General features: G+C 42.1%; 1 protein-coding gene across 3 annotated transcripts; it reads left to right on the top strand.

Moving 5' to 3' along the window:
* Positions 1–4713: 4713 nt before the first annotated feature.
* CAPN10 (calpain 10) lies at positions 4714–18267 on the top strand. Of its 3 annotated transcripts, XM_082055003.1 has the most exons (14): positions 4714–4785; positions 5008–5370; positions 6346–6477; positions 6755–6951; positions 8190–8407; positions 8960–9101; positions 10661–10827; positions 11399–11682; positions 12175–12377; positions 14475–14527; positions 14645–14730; positions 15774–15970; positions 16572–16617; positions 17407–18267. In XM_082055003.1, the coding sequence occupies exons 2-14, from the start codon at positions 5227–5229 to the stop codon at positions 17434–17436; spliced, it is 1899 nt and encodes a 632-aa protein (XP_081911129.1). In that variant the 5' UTR covers positions 4714–4785; positions 5008–5226; the 3' UTR covers positions 17437–18267. The 3 variants fall into 3 exon arrangements, with proteins under 3 accessions (XP_081911129.1, XP_081911128.1, XP_081911130.1); XM_082055002.1 differs by having other exon boundaries at positions 14475–14730; XM_082055004.1 differs by lacking the exons at positions 14475–14527; positions 16572–16617; positions 17407–18267 and having other exon boundaries at positions 15774–15910.
* Positions 18268–18335: the final 68 nt, after the last annotated feature.

Below are 18335 nucleotides of genomic sequence, written 5' to 3'. Positions count from 1 at the left end.
GTCCTTGCTGTTATAGATGTGTGGAGGAGCTAACTTGGTATGTTGTCTTTGTTTTGTCCTTTTCTGGAGTGCAGCATAGAGGGAGTTAGGAAGTGATTTAAAAGCTGCGCAGTGAGAAGTTGGAGAAGTGGCAAAAGCAAATAATCAAAAGTAAATATTATCTGTTGTTACTAAAACTGGCTGAAATTCATCGGATCAGCTGTGTGTTTGCATATCCATGCATCAGAGCAGGGAAACGCTGGCTGAACCTAACAGACTTATTCTGATTAAAGAACACAAGATTTAAGTGCGCATTTCTCCTCTCATCCCTGTGAGATCCCATAGGTGACTATTTTCATAAGACTTGTTCTCTGAAACACAGAAACAAAGCAAGATTTATTGAGAGTATTCCAAGCATCCTTCTTCGGGTACTTTTGCTCCTCCTGTGAGCAACAAGTGCGGAAGAGGCAAAAATTTGGCAGCAAGTTTGTGGAGATAAGCCTTTCTTTGTTGATGCAAATGCAATTAATGCTGCGGGCTACTTTCTGCCTTGATTTGTAGTAGACTTCACATTGACAGGAAAATTAGACTGAGATTAAATAGAAACTATCTATTTACCTTATCTTTGGTACATTAATTTCTGATGTGTTAAAGTAAGATTAGTACAGCAAATCAGTTTTATTTAAGCAGATACCAAGAAACAGGGTTGTCTTCCTTATTTTGCAAATGAAAGTTATTGCGTTATTTCATTGCAGCTGTGAGCAGGGTGACATGGGATCCAGGAATATAATTTGTGGAAAAGTTCTGAAGAGCCAAATCCTTTAATAAAATAGAATATTACTAACTTAATGTGGCCATGAAATGCTAAAAAATTGGTTAGTACATTCAGTATATATGGGGGTTTTTTGCTACACATATTACTCTGTTAAACTTATATTAGTAATTTACATTGCAGCATCCTAACCACGCACTCCATCAACCGAGAACAATTCTAGCAAACACCCCAAACATTCTCATTTAACCAAAATTGTCTCGTGTTCTCGCACTGCAGTGACCTTGGCCGTTGCCTTTTTTGGATAATACAGGACCTTCTGTACATCTGTATTGATTGCACAGTTCACTTAGGTCAAGTACACTTCTTCAGTCTGTTCTCCCTGTTTGCGTTTGTCCAATGATAAAACAACGCAGTACAGTCAACACTTAGGACACTTGTTTTCACACTTTTTACTATAGATTGATAGAAGCTTAAAGTCATTATGACCACAACATCAGACTTTGTTTATAAACTAAATCACAGTAGAAATCACAGTGTGAGATTTATCAAGCCACTATCCTCTAAGACACAGAATTACTTTTCTTTTGTGAGGACTCAGTTTAAATGGCACTAACTTTGTTGAAGCCTCAGGTAATTTGTTGTAGCTTTTGATTAGATACACTTCTAAAACTGCATACCTAACTTCTAGTTTGGATGTGTCTAATTTCAGCTTCCAGCTCTGGAAGCTTCTGGTTTGTTTGTGAAACATAAACTGCTTACTGTGATTAACCTCCTTACCATGTAAGTACCCCTTGATTCTTGGAAAAAACAGCTTGAGTTGTTTGGTCCTTGCAAGGTATGTTTTCCACAGTTCATGTGTTGCTTTAGTTCACGGTGGAGCATGATGTTTCAGCATCCTTTTAAAGTGGAGATTGCCAGAACTGCACATTATTTCTCAAAAAGTACCTCAAATGCTGCTGTGTATTCTGCACCAACTTAAAAAGACTTTTAAAATTAATATTGTGGATTTATCTTGTTTTTTCACTAATTACTGTAGTAATTTGGGCACCAGTTAGATCATGCCTTCCATGGACATGGCAGCCCTTTCTTTTCCAGATACAGGGGTGTAGAGAAAAGTTTTTCATACTCTGGAGGTGACTTTCTTTTCACTCTGCATTGGCTGGTTGCATTAAATGATGGAGCTTCTGTGAACACCTCCCCTCATCTGTGTGTGTGCACCTTCTGCACTGGAAAACTCAAGTCTTACACCTCTGATTTCTTGTCAAGAGAATTAGGATTATGTTGAATATAGTGCACTCTGTGCCTCACAAGGAAGAGATATAAGAAATTACATTAATGGGTATTGCACAGCCTTTGATCCTTTTCCAAAAGGAACTTACTGAGATGCAGGGTTTTGAGGAAGGGTGGGAGATGATGGGAAAGGGGAGGACATGGGTTGATCTTCATGCTCCCGTGATTTGGTGGAAAGTGTCACTGGGATTAAGCCAAGTAATTATAATTGGTTGACACTCTGTGTATGAGCCAGGAAGCATCATCTTTGTGCACAGTTTTAATGTTGGCCTCTTGTACCACCTTTTGTGCTGTGGTAGCCAGCATGGAGGTTGGGAGCTGTGCCTGAGGTAAGGAGGGAGGTCTTCATCCAGCAGGGAGATCTTTATCCAGCAGCAGGAGTCTTCCTCAGGCTGAGCCATTCTTTTTCTGGAAGAAGATTGACTCTGTCTTCCCAGTAGCTGAAGAGAGCACTGTGATACCAGGCTGCTTCTGGCTGGCTGATGAAAACCATCAGAGACTTCTTTCATACCACGCTTTTCTGAGCATAAGCCCCAGGTATTCCCTCCAAAATCTTCCTTCAGCAACATGATGTTCTGTGCTGTTCCTCTGATGCAGCTCTGACCACTGTCAGCCTAGTGGGGTTGCAGGGATTGGGCCTGTGCCTTCCTAAACCTGGTATCAGGATCCAATGAATTGCAAGAACTTCCCTGTGCAACTTGCACAACTTCTGTGTGTCAGAGTTTGCAGAAACAAACACACACGTTACACCCAACCACTATTACTTGGATCACTTTTACCCGTCTCCCTGTCCTTGAGCCATCTGGAGCTGGAGACAAAAGCAAACATGAGGCTGATGAGATGCCAAAACTGGAAAAGGATCATGAAATTATCAAATACTACTCTGTCAAAAGATAGTCTTCATTCACATGGAAATGAGCTGGCTGTTTAACTGGATGCTAAAGTATTTTTAACTGTTTAAATTTCTACAGCAACCAGCCCCAGCACCTTGGTGTCTGCTTTCCTCTTTTTGAACGAAATATGAAGCACCTCTGAAGTGCACTGAGATTGACTAAAAGGTGTGTCATTTTGTCTTAGAATCTTCTCTTCAAGACTTGCTGTCTAAATAGACCTGTGGTTCTGTCTTTAGGAATAGTTTGATCCAGCAGGATTTCCAAGAGGCAATGGAGAGAATTCTCTGTTGCTTTTGTTCCAGAGCTTGAGGTTAATAGAAAAAAACATTGCCAGCTGCATAATACATGAGTTTGCCTGTTGCTGACTTTGCAGTGGGGGCAAGGGAAGCATGTCTGATGTCTTGGAGGCCCGGATAATGCCCATCCTTCTCTTTATTCTAATGGCACCATAAATAAATACTGCTACATGTTTAAGTAGCTCACTGTTCCAGATTGGATCTCCTATATTTACACTCTTAGAGCTCAACATTCATACTCCTGTCTGTAATCTGTCCTTTAATGGAATTTATGCAGCTGTGATCTGTGATGGCTGTTTCCTAAAGCAAGCAGCAAGGGTGAAATCACGGGGATGAGAGCCTCACTGTTCTGGGACAGAGCTCTTTTCTTCCCTTTCCCTCCCCACCAGCCCCCGCAGCTGCAGCTCTTGCATGAGTGTAGACAAGAGGGGTCCTTATTCAATGGCAACGTTTCCTTTGCTCCCAAAAGGCTCAAAACGCGAAAAGTCTTGTTTGTTGATTACATTTGCTGTATGCAATGGAGAAGCCTCCTGCCTGTACAACGGGGATAAGCCGGGGCAGAGGAGGTTTTTCTGATCAGTCGGTGCTCAGACGGGTACGGCAGTTACCGCGAATATTTCCATTCCGCTAAGGTGGAGCTTTGGGAGGAGGATTTCTACGTTTATTTCTGATACAAACGGATCATTGTTTTCTGTGGATCTCTCCTGCTCAGACCTCTCTACCCAAGGGCCAGGTCGTGTAGCCATTGGACTGAAACCCACGGGAGCTTCTCCAGAAACGCCAATGCAAAAGGCCAAAACGCAAACAAGAAAGCAGCCTTGGCCGCCCGAAGAGCTGGGAATGACAGTGGTTTAGTGAGGGGTGGCTCCCAGGGGCCTGGGGCTGCATCTGTCATTGTTCTTTTTTTTTATAGCAAATCAGTATTTTTTAATGTCTTTTTTCTGTTCTGTGTCACCAGTCAGTGGCAGCTGTCAAAGGATGAGAATTGACGTGTTTGTCAGTTCAGCCCTTGGACAACTATTTAGTGATAAACCGTCTGAAAATGTGATCTTTGCCATTATCTCAGGAAACCGCTTTGTGAAGATCAACGATTTCTGTGTCACAATCTGCATGACAATACAGTTTGGGTTTGACAATAGAGTTTGGGTTTGTTTCCCTCAGCCTCTCAGAGCTGCTCAGGTGGCCATTGCGCCTCCCTCCTCCTGCAGCTCCGAGCAGGAGAGTTTCCCGCTTCTCCAGCTGTTCCTGGTGCGGGATCCCGCCCGCGCTCGGGAACCCGCGGTGCCCGGGGATCCCCGGCCCGGCTCCCGTCACTCCGGCCACAGGGAGCGGCCGCCGCCCCCGCGCAGCCACAGCCCCGGGGCACGCTGGGACCTGGCCCCGCCCCACTCTGCGGGCCCCGGCGGCCGATTGGTGGTGCGAGCAGCACGTGCCTGTCTGCCGCCATCTCATTGGCCGACGGCCCAGTCTGTTTCCTGAGGGGGCGGGGAGAGCGCGGCGGCGTTGCCGCGGGAACGGCCGCGCCGGGCATGGCGGCGGGGCGACACCCGCGGTGAGGGGGCGGCCGGGGCCGGGAGGGAGCGGGTGTGGGGGCACGTCTGTGGGGTGGCTGGTTGGGGCACGAAGGGTGTCAGGGTGGGGGGTGTGCGCGGAGGGCGCCTGGTTGGAGGTGGCTGTGAGGAAAGGGTGGCGGTGGCGGGGCCTGCGTGGCGGGGAAGGGGCTCCGTGCGCTGCCGGGGTCGGTGTCTCTGAGCCCCTCGCTCTCTCCCCGCAGAGCCGGGAACCTCCAGCGCGGTCGCAGGTGCTGCCGGCAGCCGGCGATGCCGGGGGTCAGGCTGCTCCGTGGGCAGAGGGAGGAGCTTTTGTGCTCCCGGCTCGATCTCCCGGCTGCCGGTGCCTCAGCTGCAGCCCCCGAGTGACGCTCCTGCTGCTCCGCGGTGCGCGGGCAGAGCCGTGGGAAAGGCCGGTGCGGCTGCCTCGGGTTGTGCTGAAAATGCTGGGGGAGAAACAGCCCGTGATGGTGAAAAGAGACCTTTACACAGACCCCGCGTTTCCAGCCAGCGACACCTCTCTGTTCTTCGACTATTGCAGCCCACTTGCCCAGTTCAGAGGCCAGATATCTTGGCTGAGACCGAAGGTGAGTTTTGGGGTATGAAAGACTGTGATTTGGGCAGAACGGGACTTTAAGGTGGTAAGTGTCCGTTAGCGCTGAACGACTGCTTCTGAGTGGTTTTGTTGTTTAGAAACGCAGAAGTGATAAAATCAATGTATGTTGGTGTTAACAGTATCTGTGTGACAGTTTTTAAGTAGGTTTGATTTAAATCCCGATGTAGAACTTTTCCATTTCAAGGTATTGCTTGAAATTCAGATATTTTGTTATAAATATTTTTCATTATGCAAATAATGATGTTTTTCTGCCCCACATCTGGGGCTGCCTGAAGAGCAGGGATGGAGCTGTTGGTTTTCAGACAGAATTGTCAAACAAATGACTTGACCGAACCCTGTGTGCAACTTTCTGCTTTTGTACCTTACACCTTGATTACTACTGAGGGCTGATCAATTACTTTCCACCTCTTGGAGTGTTTATAGGTGAGAGAAGAATAATTTTAAAACTGACTTTCAGGTCTGTTTAAATGTTTAGGACCTTGCATTTTAAATCACCTCTTTTGCTACCAAGTGATTTATTTTTATTTGCCCTAGAAAAGGTTTTTCTCCTGTGCTAATTTTGGAGGTTTTTTGTAACTCGGGACGTGCAGTACCATGTGAGTGGCATCAGTTCTGTTTGTCACAGCTGGTCGTATGTCTGGCAAGGAGCTGGTGAATTATGTTTCTTGCACTTATTGGTGCCTCTGCTAAGGTCACATCTGGTGGTGACATTTACGTACTAAAATCCACGTGGGAACTGGATTTACCTCACATAAAGTACCTGCAAAAGTAGTCATAAGGCAGTAATTGGTTACTGCTTGCTTAGGCTGGGTCTGAATAGGAAATGCTCAAGGTGTAAAAATACCCTGATTTTGGGAGAGGTGCCTGGAGCTCTCCCATTCCCTGACACACAGACCTTCAACGATCATGCAGGATTTGGCTTTAACTCCCCTTCTTTTAATTTTAGGACATCTGTTCTACTCCTCGGTTGTTTTCCAACAATCTGCAGGATGTGCAAGTGAAACAAGGAATTTTGGGAGATTGTTGGTTCCTGTGTGCCTGTGTAGCTTTGCAGAAGAGCAAATACCTACTGAATAAGGTACAGGGCAGTTTCTTGCTTCCTCTTGCAGATGTTTTGTTCACCTGCTTTACGTTTGTGTATTGCTCTTGAATCCCAGGCCTCAAAACTGAACATCAGTTTTGTTTTGCTTAGCTTTCCTCCAGTTTTTATTGTGATTTTTTTTTCTGTTGCTATTAGAGTTAATATTGAGCTCTTTTTTCACTGTGTTGTGGTTTTTTATATGTGTGTGTGTGTTTTGTGTTGTGGTTTTTTTTTTTAATCATTACTTGTCTTGACATTTGCTTTTGCCATCTAGGTGATCCCCCCAGGTCAGCCCAGCTGGGCAGATGATTCGTACCGAGGCTGTTTCACTTGTCGGGTTTGGCAGTTTGGGCGCTGGGTGGACGTGACCATCGACGATCGCTTGCCTTGCCTCGGTGGGAAACTCTGCTTTTCCCAGTGTCAGACGGAGGATTTGTTTTGGCTTCCACTGTTGGAAAAAGCTTATGCAAAGTATGTGAACACTGTTACTGAGGGGCAGTAAAGGGAGGTACTGTACTTGTCTACCTTCTGCTGACTTCTCACATGTGACTCTTTTGGGCATAGATCTGTGTATTATTCAGTACAAAGTACAATCCCTGCCAGCTTTCCCTTACTGGTCGTTGCTCTTTAAGCTGTAGATCCAAAAGGTGTGTTTCTAGTTGTGTGTGAGGTAAGATAATATTAGGGAGAGAACAATGATGAAAACTAAGAGCTGAAGTGAATTGTCAGGATTCAAATGATGTTCATTAAGTCATTATCTATTGGTCATCTGCTTTATTAAAGGGAAATATTTTACTAATGCAGCATTTTAGGGAGGCAGAGGGCACAAATAAAAGTAGAGAGCATGTGAACATTTTCATGGAAAGCAGGGACATAAAGTTTCTGCTAGGTGAGGCTCTGGTTGCATGAGTTCCACTGCTGCTTTTGCTTAATTGGATAGTTCATATTTTGAGATGAAACAACCGTATTGTTCATGTGTTTGAAAATGCAGCTATTTTATGTTTTATGCTACATCCTTCCAAATGCTGCCCATATAGACAAAGCAATCCAGAGACCAAGTGTAAGATGGACATCAATGGTCCAAAAGAACTTGGACCACAGGTTGTGGTTGCCAGCAGAGGGCAGAAAGAGACTTTAAATATGAAGAGATTTATTCAGCTGTAGATCTGTGGAGCAGAAATAGTGAAGCAGCAATGGCACGTTAAAGCTTCTCTCTAGGTTTGAAAGGTGCTTTTCTTGTTTGTTTCTGTAGAGTCTTATTGTTCTATCTTGTTCCATCATTCTAGTATAGTCTTGATTTCTTCTGCTCTACTGCATCAGGTAGGGCAGTCTCTTGATTTGCTGAAGTTGTTGAAGGATGTGCTGCTCTGTTTGTGCAGAGTGGACGAAGAATAATTCATGGAGAGGAAACAATGTTATTTATTCATACAGAATGAAGTCAGTATATCATGAAAGACAATGTAGTCCACAAATACTAAGGTATAAATGACTGGTACTAGACTAGAGTGGTTTCTATAGAGGATGACGTGAAGTGTGATAACCTTCCCATCAAACAATGGAGTGGGAATGAGAATGACATTCTTTAGCTGTTGTGTTCTGTAAATAAAACAGTATGTGCTTTCTTTTGCCTACTTGGGGATATGGGGTAGGGTGGGGTTTCTTTAGTTCTGTCTGCTGTTTGTAGACACTTTTTTTTGTCTCTATAACAGAGTGCACGGGTCCTACGAACAGCTGTGGGCAGGACAGGTGGCAGATGCTCTGGTTGATCTGACTGGAGGAATTGCTGAAAGATGGACCCTGAAAGGCCCTGGAAGAAACATGGAGAAAGAGAAGACTGGCACGGTTTTGGAGAAAGCCGTGTTTAGGAGATTAATGAATCTGAAGGAACAATGTGTAATAAGCTGCTCAGTCCTTGATTCCAGACAAGGTGATAGCAAATTTCTAGACATTTTAAAAGTAATTGTCTGGATTTAACAGGGTTCAGAGCACAAGGCAGCTGGCAAATGCATAGTGCTGATTCTAGGACCACACCAGCATCAAGGTGCAATTTTACATAACCTTGGATAAATAAAGATTTAAGGATGTTGTTGAGTTGAGGATGGAGGGTGCTTTTGAGAAGTGTGTTTTATATTAACGCCAATTTGGTCAGTTCTCTAAAAGAAACATAACGCCACACCCCTTGCTAAAACGCCTGAAAAAAACCCTTGAAAACCCCAATGAATTCTGGCATGGAGAATTTATAGATGTTTGAGATCAAGTAGTCAGTTAATATGCTTTAAGATTGTAATTTATTTTATTTTTTATAGTCACAACTAAAATGAACTGTTTGGGTTTGTTAATGCTGTTTGTAACACTGATTTTAAAAGCATTTCCTCTTAGCTCCAAGTCATCTTCTTTCATAGTATAGTTCAGTGTCATTCTGTGTAAGACATGGAACAGGTTCTTTTGTTCACTTTCAAATGCTTTTCTGTCTATTCAGGTGCAAGTGAACGAGGAGAATTTCATGCCTTTATTGTGATAGACGTGTTGAATCTGTCTGAAGTTTCAGGCAGGGAGATCTTCCTGCTACGAATCCGAAACCCTTGGGGGAGGCGATGCTGGAGTGGTCCCTGGTGTGAGGGGTGAGCAGGTTTATTTTCACTTGGAAAATCAATTGCGAAAGTTCTTAAGCATGAAGCCAAACACTGTTATTGCAAAGGTGAATGTTGCTAATAGGCTGTAGTGGAGGAGAGAGACTCCAGTTGGGGTGCAGTTCTGTGCAGAGTTCAGTACTTCTCACAGGCTGTTGGTTCCAGGCGAGTCATTTTTATTTCTTCTGGTAATCTACATTTTTTTTTAATACCAAATATTTTTTTCTTTATCAAAGCATCATATCTTCTTGTAGAGAAAAACACAAGATGTTGGTTTATTTTGTGTCTGATTTTTGCAGTGTGCTTTTTTTGTTTTGTTCTGCAGTTGATCTAAGTATCTTTGTTCATAAGATGTTTGTGACTTTCAGTAGTCACTTGGCTTCATTCAACTCTTTTTATTAGATCTTGTCTCAGTTGCAGAAGACAAGCAAAGGAGTATATATAAAACAAAATATAGCAGAAGGAAGGAGTCTTATACTTTTTGCTTGTGTTCTGTAGTTTGTGGAGATTACTCGATTCCAGCTTCTTCTACTCATATTAGATATAAAGAAGAGTAGACATTAAATTAGATACGAAGAAGAGTAGATATTAACTTAGATATAAAGAAACCTATTTTAAAGGAATTGCAGAAACATGTTGAGCAATTCATATAGCAAAGTAACAAGAATGAAAAGCAGATGCTACTCAGACACTACTTTTGTCAAGTGTTGCCATATTTAGACTAGACAAAAGAACACACCATTCTTGACCCAAGGAGCAAGCTTTCAGCATTGAAATATGGTAACAATATGATCATGTTAATAAACATTTTAGAGAAATGTGGTTTTTTTCCCTGAGTTAAAAAGATGGGTTGGTAGTTTTTGCTTTTGGCAGAATTGGTTATATAGTTGGTCTTTTGTAGTTTCTTTGCCAAACACTAAGTTGTCATGTGGTTGCATGAGGATGACATTCCACTGAGTGACCTTAGAGCCCGGCTTTATTCAAGTGCAGAACTGTTCTTTGCTGTTAGTAAAGCAATCAAAAATGGTGAAAATACCACCTTTTAATGGGCCCTAAATAATGAGGTGCTTAAGTTCTTGGTTGATCATGACTTTGCTGGCAGACTCATGGGAGTAACTGGCTACTTCATACAAACGGTGGGGTTTGATGTTCACTACAGAGCGTTAAGATTCTTTCAGAACAGTCACTGTGCAGCTTGTTTTACTTTTTTGTCAGTATTTTTAACAGCTGTTAAAATCTTTATTCTGCTGTCATACTTTGGACTGTACTGACTGTATTGTAAGCAAAGTAACGATTTCACCTAAAGGTGCTGCTGTGTCCTGGCGGGTGTTGGGCTGGTTCTAAGTTTTCTTTGATATGTCACAATTCATACTTTATCTCTCTCATTGACTAGTAATGTGAATACAGGAAGTATTCAATGCAAGTATTTGACAATAAAATGAAAGAAACGCCTTCTTCTTATTGTCCTGCTCCATAGGATATTTGATAGAATATTGTTATGGAACTTGATTGGGCCAAGAACTAGATGTTAATCTTTGTCTTATGTGCAGCGGTCAAGGCTGGAGCCGGCTGGATCCAGCAGTTGCCTCGGAACTGCTCTCCCAGATCCAAGAGGGGGAATTCTGGGTTGATGAAGAGGAGTTTTTCAGGGAATTTGATGAGATCACCATGGGCTTTCCAGTGAATGAGGAAGGACAGCTGCAGAGCCTCTATTCAGGTGTGCTATGAGAAAACATCTTGCTTGTGCAAGTCATGTTATGTCAAATGGGCAAGACTGGTTTGAGTTGCGAATGGCTGCAACTAGACCATAGTTTTCCTTAGTCTTTCCCTCTCCTTTAGACCCGCAGGCCTTTTCTGTTTCTACTGGGAAGAACAGAGGGATGAGAGGAAACTGAACATCTCTAGAGAGGAGTCTGATATTTCTATGAAATCTAGTTACTTGCTAGAGGGATTAGTTACTTGAGAGATTAGTGTTTTCTGTCTAGAAAGCTGTTGTTCTGGACAGCCTTGTGGTGTTTTGTGGTTGTTTTTTTCAATGGGATATAAACTTCACATTTCTAGAAACAGTTTATTGTTGTAAAAATCATGTCATCAATCTGCCATTACCTGTTGTGACATTAATTCTCATACCTCTCAAAACCTTGGTCATGACTGTCTGCTTGGAGAAAGTGTCAGGGCTATGACAGCGTGTTTTCTTGGGTTGGGGAATCTCTGCCATATGTCTGTCGTATGAAATTAAGTAGCCACTAGTGTCTGAAATCTGCACCATGTTTTTCTTATTTTATTAGAGAAAGTGCTGTATCACTCGCAGAATCTCTTTGGCTCCTGGGTGAGAGGCCAGTCTGCAGGTGGCTGCCGTAACAACAGCAGCTTCCCCACCAACCCCAAGTTCTGGCTGAGGGTCTGTGAAAAGAGCGAGGTGTGCATTGCTCTGCTGCAGAAACACCGGGAATACAGAGCTGACTGGGCTGGAAGAAGGAGAAATCTGGCTCATTTAGCAGAGGAAAAGCTGTGTTTGACTGAAGGCATCCAGGGGAAGAATTACCAGGCTGTGGGATTGCATGTCTGGAAGGTAATAGGGGAATGACATTACTCTTTTTGCAAATAGAAGTTTTAAAGCATTACTGAAACATCTGGGGAAAATAATTCCTTCCCTGCGGCAGTGATGTGATTCAACTGTGCACATACTTTACATCTCTGATTTACATCGGAACGATCCTGTTTATCTCACGGTGCGGTTAATGTCTGCACAAGCTGTTAGTTGACTCGTACTTTCTTCTTATCATTGAGTGCCAAGTAGCGGAACTGTTGGGACTGTTCCAAACTAGTGTATGGCTTCCCAGGCTGATTATTTGATGACTATTTCTAAATTTACTGTGCCTGAATATTAACTCTTCGTACTCCTTTTTCATGTTCAGCTTTTCTGCTGACACTCTCCTTACTTCTTTCCTTTTGTAAATGTACGCATGTTTAGAAATGTTTTAAACAATATTTTATTATTTTTAGTTTTATTAAAAACTCCACGTTTCCTAAAGCACCACACATCGTTATGCATCTATTCTAGGTGGAGAAGAAACGATTTAACCTTCCCAAGACCCTCTCTGCTCCTCCGGTTGTAGGTACCATCTGCCATTCCTATGACAGAGAGGTGCATGTGTGCTCTGACCTGTCGCCTGGCTTTTATCTTGTTGTTCCCAGCACTTTTCTGAAAGATGCAGTGGGGAATTTCTTGCTTCGTGTGTTTTCAACGGGAAGGATCTCTCTCAGGTAGGTTTAAAACAAAATGTCTGTCATTGACATAAACATATACGAAGTATAGCATTAAGTATAAATGTTCAAAATGTTTTGAAGGGTTGTGCAGAGTACCAAGTAACAGCATTGGTTTGTCTTTGAATTCAGGTACGTAGCGTTCTATCTCCATGTTTGGTGTTTGTTTCTTTTTTTCATGAAGCTGCAGAAGTAGTCACGTAAGTAGCATCTTGACTGTAAACTGCAGCTTAGTGTTTTGAGAATGTGTGTATTTTGTAAAAGAACTGAATAGGTTTCTGCAGAGCATGTTTCTCAACATGTGGAAGTTCTTTCTTAATATATGGAAGAAATGAAGATGTACCACAGAAGTTAAAAGCAGCTGTTACTGTAATCAGCAACAGAAAAGGAGAGCAGTATGTTATGTTTGCTGGAAAACACATACTAACAGATTTCCTGACATAAAACATTGTGATTAGTGAGCAATACAGATTTGAATGCAAATGGAGTGTCAGCAGTGGGCTCAGGTGACATAAGGCCCACAGCTCATCTTCTCAGGGCAGGTACAGGAAATAGCACTGGTGTTTATTCTGTCTTCTTTAGCCCAATGAAGAATTGGTTTTTGACTTAAAACATTCAACACTGACAGTACAGCTGAATTTCTTAACTGTGGAGGCCTCAAGAAGCTCACCAGCATTATGACGGAATTCTGGATCACTGCATATTGTGTTCTAGCTGACCTTTCCTCATAACTTGTGACACAAAATATACTTTTGTAACAGACTTAAAACAATATTTTCTTTCTGTTTTAAAACAGAATGCTTGCTTATCCAACAGAAAATATCAGCAATGTCCATCCAGTAGCTTCTGATAACTTTTAATTTTTTTAACTGTAGCAGACTACATAGGTACCTCAACACTTTAAAGTCAATTATTTATGAACAATTCTGTGTTGGTGACCATAGCCTCTAAGTAAATATTCAGAAGGCATGGTTATGAGTAGTTGTGTGGAGTCAGCAAAGTTATACCTTCTTCCAATAAACCTGAACAAATCTGAGCCTGTCTAACAGCTTGTGCCAGGTAAGCTACATGCAGGGGCAAAACGTACTGTTGGCAACATGTTTGAAGGCTGTTTGAATCCTTTTTTATATTCTGTTAGTACACTGTCAACTTGTATCTCCTTGGAGAGAAGCTGGCAAATCACACTACAAAGCCAGAACGCTCATTAATCATTTACTCTGCGGAATTTGGAAGCAAGGTGGCATCAAGTCTTAGGCTGAAAAAAGGTCTGCAAAACCATGAGGGTAATTTTGCTGCATGGATGAAAGTTTTGTTCTTCTTACCAGCAATATATTTGGTTTCTGGACATATTTCATCTGTAGAACATGTTGCATTTTCAGTGATGGGACAAAATTTCTAGTATTGCTGTTAAGTATAACGCTTCCGCAGGCTGAAACAGAGGGGCCAGCCTGGATGTGTGTCACGAATGGACAATGGCAGAACGTCATAACAGCTGTTGTGTGTTCTCAACTAGAAAACTGGAAATTACAATAGACGATAATGTTTCAAGTTATGCAGAAATATGGTTTCAAAGGTTGCACAACCTATACCAAGTTGTTCGTGTGGCTGTGAGAAGCAGCGCTGGGCCAGGATCAAAATAGGGTCAACATTACAGTGATCAAGTCAGCAGGTAGAATGATGGTTTCTTCTGATTAAAGACATAGTAGATATACAACAGAATGCAGTGTATGCTTTGGACTTACTGAGATGCTCATGTGTACTCCAAAGACACTGTCAGTTGTATTGCTTTCAAATAGGACAAATAGCACAAGGGGTATTGAGGAAAAAATATGTGAGCTGCCTTACTTCTGGAATGTACAAAAATCTTATCTGGTTTTGGCACATGCTTTGTATATGGTGTCTTGTTCTTGTGGAGTTCTGGGAATTATCGAGGAACTTAGAGCTGTACAGTTCTCTTTGTGCTGAAACTTGGAGGAATTGTATTCATACAAGTTTACGTGGTGCTAGTAGTTCATTTTTGTGAGGTGGTTTGTTAGATTTTGTGAAATCATAGAGGTGTCATACGTGTTAGCTTCTTTTCTCTCTTATGTTTGATAGCGAGCTAAAGGCACCACCCAGAGATGCCGCCCTCTGTGAAGAGCTCCCGCCAGGTGAATGGGAGACAGTGCAGCTGCACGGATGCTGGAAAAAGGGACAAAGTGCTGGAGGCAGCAGGAACTTCCCCTCATTCCACATCAATCCCAGCTTTCCCCTCTCCATTCCTGCAGGACCAGGAAAAAGCAGTGTGAAAGTTACCCTGCGTCAGCACTGCCAGGATAGCAAGTGCCGTCCTATAGGTTTCCATATTTTCCAGGTAAGACACCTGCTCGGTTCGGTTGCTCACGTGCCAAGGGGGAAGGTCAGCCAGGCAGTTCAGTGCTCCTTCCACCTGCCCAGGGACTTGCTGCTTCTGGGAGAAAGGCTGATCCTGTGCCGTAATGCCTGCGGAAGATACGGGGTAACTACAGAGTTACACAGCAGAGTAACCAGATCATTGGTTCCACTGAATCCTTCTGATGTTCTAAATTAGTTTTAGAAATTATGGACTTGCAAAGAATTCTCAGTGTCTTGGTGATTGAGGACCAGACACTTTTGGTAACTCATCATGAAAACCTATTTTCTTCATCTTTAATAATTGTTTGTCCATTGGCAAGTGATGTTTGATCTGCAGACAAGATTAGTATTCAAAAGGCCGTGATATGTTGAACAGATGATCTGAAACAAGACAAGACATGATTTGGTGTGGACAAATACAGGTTCTACATGTATGTGCCAGTGATCAGCTGCATAAATGTAGGATGGGAAGCCTCTGATTAGGTGGCTGTTTTGTAGGGAAAGCTGGCTTTATTTTTGAAAAACATGCTTCAAAAAGGGTGTTGTTTAAGTGGAAAGTCTGGAGTTGAGCATCAGGAGTGATCATGTAGCTTCAAAGATGCAATATGTGAAGAAAGACTTGGCATTTTCCGTGCCTATAGAAGACTGAGGAGAAGCCTAATGCAAGTTTTTAGTGCAGGAAAGACCATCAGACAGAGGAAGGACCCAGTCTGCTGTCAAAAACAAGTGCATTAGGCTGCAGCGAGGGAGAGTGAGGTTAGAAAATAGAAAAAGCTTTTGAGCTATGTGGGTGGTGGGTTGTATAAATTGTCTACAAACATGCTAGGAAGTATTTATCTGTACTTAATACTGCCATCTGGGTTTTTCTGGACGCCTTTCCATCTCTCTCTTCTATAGCTCTGTATAGAAGAGTAGGTATTTGGAAGGGAATAGATACAGAACATACCACACTGATATACCAGGAATTTAACACCGCGGAGTCTGAAATGTCAAAGATGGGCACGTTTTCATTGCGTTTTGCAGGTGCCGGGCAGCAGCTGGAAGCCACATTCTTCTTGTCTGCAGCTGGAGCCGCTGGTGAGCTGTGTCCCTCACTGCCACGCGCAGGAGGTGACGCGGCTGTGCCAGCTCCCCGCGGGCAGCTACGTCATCGTGCCTTCTACGTACCTGCCCAACACCGAAGGCAGTTTTACAGTGGTCATAGCAACCAAAATAGACAGGTACAAATATGACGCCTTCTGTTTGCATTTCTAGTATTTCTAGTGCGTGTATTACAGGATGTTTGGAAACAATAACTGTTGTAATATGTTCTCACTTCTGGTAGAAAATGTTGGGTTTGAGTCATTGCTGTTGTGTTTGCAAGCAGTGCTCACCACTTTGAATATGTTGGAAGAATGGCTAAAAAAAGAAGTATTTGTTAATCATTTTGTATCAATTGCTGAATAGCAGCTATTTAGTGGTAGAGAAGATGGCACTAAAGCAACTAACTCTGAGCTATGTCTGAATATTAGGATTTATGCTGGAATTCTGCTAACCTTCTTAATAAACAGGGTTCTTTTTGACAGGAATGCAATTGAGTAGTTGACCTTATTCCAGGTAGTTGCTCCTGACCTGAATAATAACAGGTCTGAATCAGAGTTTGTAGATTCCATAAGATTGTGGTAAGATTATGTAAAATTGCATCAAGATTCCTTAAGGGAAAGGATGTGGAACAAAGCCTAGTGTAACAGTCGTCTCTTTTTGAGGTGGGATAAGTGATTGATGTTTACAAAACCCCCCAATGATTTGTGCAGAAATAAGTGTGGTTTGGCTTTTCAACAGGAAGCACATTCACAGCCGGGAGACGCTCGGACAAGTATTGCAAGAAGTAAGTGATACATTTTTAATTGGTTTCCAAAGTGTTGCAGAAGCATCACTGAGGCTTATGTATTAATTGAGAGTCACGTACCACTGGACTGGACTTGCAATGGTCTCATTTACTTGCTGCAAACTCACAATCTTTGGTTTTTGTTTCTCAGCCAGAAAAGTAGCATTTCTTAGCTAACAAAATTTGGTTTTTAACACCACTCGGATACACAGAAGCTTTTGCATGACTATTTACTCCCTCAGGTCATTCCCTGCTAGCTACCTCTGCTGTAACGTCTGTGAGAAACTGCACTATTGGTGATGAGTAGGTGATTGCATTTTTACATTTGCTTTCAAGAGTGTAAACACTCTTTACATATCTGGATATATTTTGACGTTTTCACTCTTGGTGTCACCATAGATCTACTAGCTTTAATTTTATATTGTAGCCTTTGTCCATCTGATTGGCCTTGATATTAATTTGGGATCCTACGTATTGCTATTTAGAAATTCTAATGATATTACAATATTGTGAAGACTTGATTTCTAAGGGGTGCATCACAGCAGAGCGGGATGTCAGCGTTTTTTTCCAAAGGTTTGTCTATGTGATTTCTGATCACTGAAGTGATGGGATTTGTGAATTTTAGCTTTTTAGGATGTTTCACAGGAAAAGCTTTTATTTTGGCCTTAATTTTGTAAATCTTTCTTTGATCTGTTTTACTCTTAGTTCTTTACAGATATCTCCTCTTTCTCGACAAAAAAGTTAACTCACAAAATAGCCTTTTTTTCTGCATTTTTCATTTTCTTGTAGATGTCGTTTACAACCATCATGAAAAGATGACCTGGAATTCTCACACTGTCATTTCAAGAGCCATTGGAATGCTCTTGTCAGTTTTAAATGGAACAACATGAAGACGCTCTTAGCCTGGCTGTTCTTCACTGGTACCAGCTGTCAGGTCTACAATGACTTCTTTGTAAAAATACCTCCTTAATCACCTATACTCTGAATATTTGTTCTTCCTGTGTATTTTAGAACTGGCATTGTACAGCAAATCTTCATAATGTACCTCAGTTCTTCAGAAGTACAGGTGAAGAACAGGTGCATGTGTTAAGCCAAGCTACGGTTTGGGAAGAAAACCAGAAATGTGCATTATGACATAGGAAACATTTCAAATTTAAAAAAAAAAAAAAAAAAAAAAAAAAAAATCAATCTTACAGAATAACTGCAGGAGACCAAAGGGGTAACCCTAGAGGAAAGAAAGAAACTGGAGTATTTTTTTTTCAGGATGGTTCAAGAACCATCCAAATACACTGGAATAGAGAAAGTTCAAGCTTGTGTCCTACACTGCCAGTCATGCTGCTGAGCACTTTACCGTGGGCCCTTTGCTGAACCATGCAAACGGTGGCTTGAAAAGAAAGGAAAAAATAATTAAGACTTGAAATCTTTTGTTTATGAACTATCAGGTGAAACTGCTTTTGTAAATCTGCAAGAACGTGTTTTATGGAAGATCTGTCCTCAGTGTAAAAGACTATGTTTAAGAGCTTTTTCTTAATTTCTGTTCAAAAGTATTTCTTATTCAAGGAGGATTTTTTAGATGTTATATTTTCCTCAATAAAAATGGAGTAATGTTAAAAAATTTCAACATGTCTTCTATTAAAAAGGTGAAAACTGTCAATGATGTCAAGTCTGCATTTGTTCTGCAGTAACAAACCTGACGGTGTCTTAGAGCTTTCTGGAGA

This window comes from Streptopelia decaocto (genome assembly GCF_964273445.1).
Source record: "Streptopelia decaocto genome assembly, chromosome: 6".
In the NCBI taxonomy this organism is placed as follows: Eukaryota; Metazoa; Chordata; class Aves; order Columbiformes; family Columbidae; genus Streptopelia; species Streptopelia decaocto.
Note: the sequence above shows the minus strand (reverse complement) of the source record. Positions and strands in the feature narration are given on the sequence as shown.

What these genes read in the sequence shown, in the direction of transcription:
- CAPN10 (XM_082055002.1), top strand. Translation starts at nt 5,227, where the DNA reads ATGCTGGGGGAGAAACAGCCCGTGATGGTGAAAAGAGACCTTTACACA. An exon ending in ATAGCAACCAAAATAGACAG is followed by an intron (nt 15,971 to 16,571) that starts GTACAAATATGA and finishes GCTTTTCAACAG; the next exon opens with GAAGCACATTCACAGCCGGG. An exon ending in TCGGACAAGTATTGCAAGAA is followed by an intron (nt 16,618 to 17,406) that starts GTAAGTGATACA and finishes ATTTTCTTGTAG; the next exon opens with ATGTCGTTTACAACCATCAT.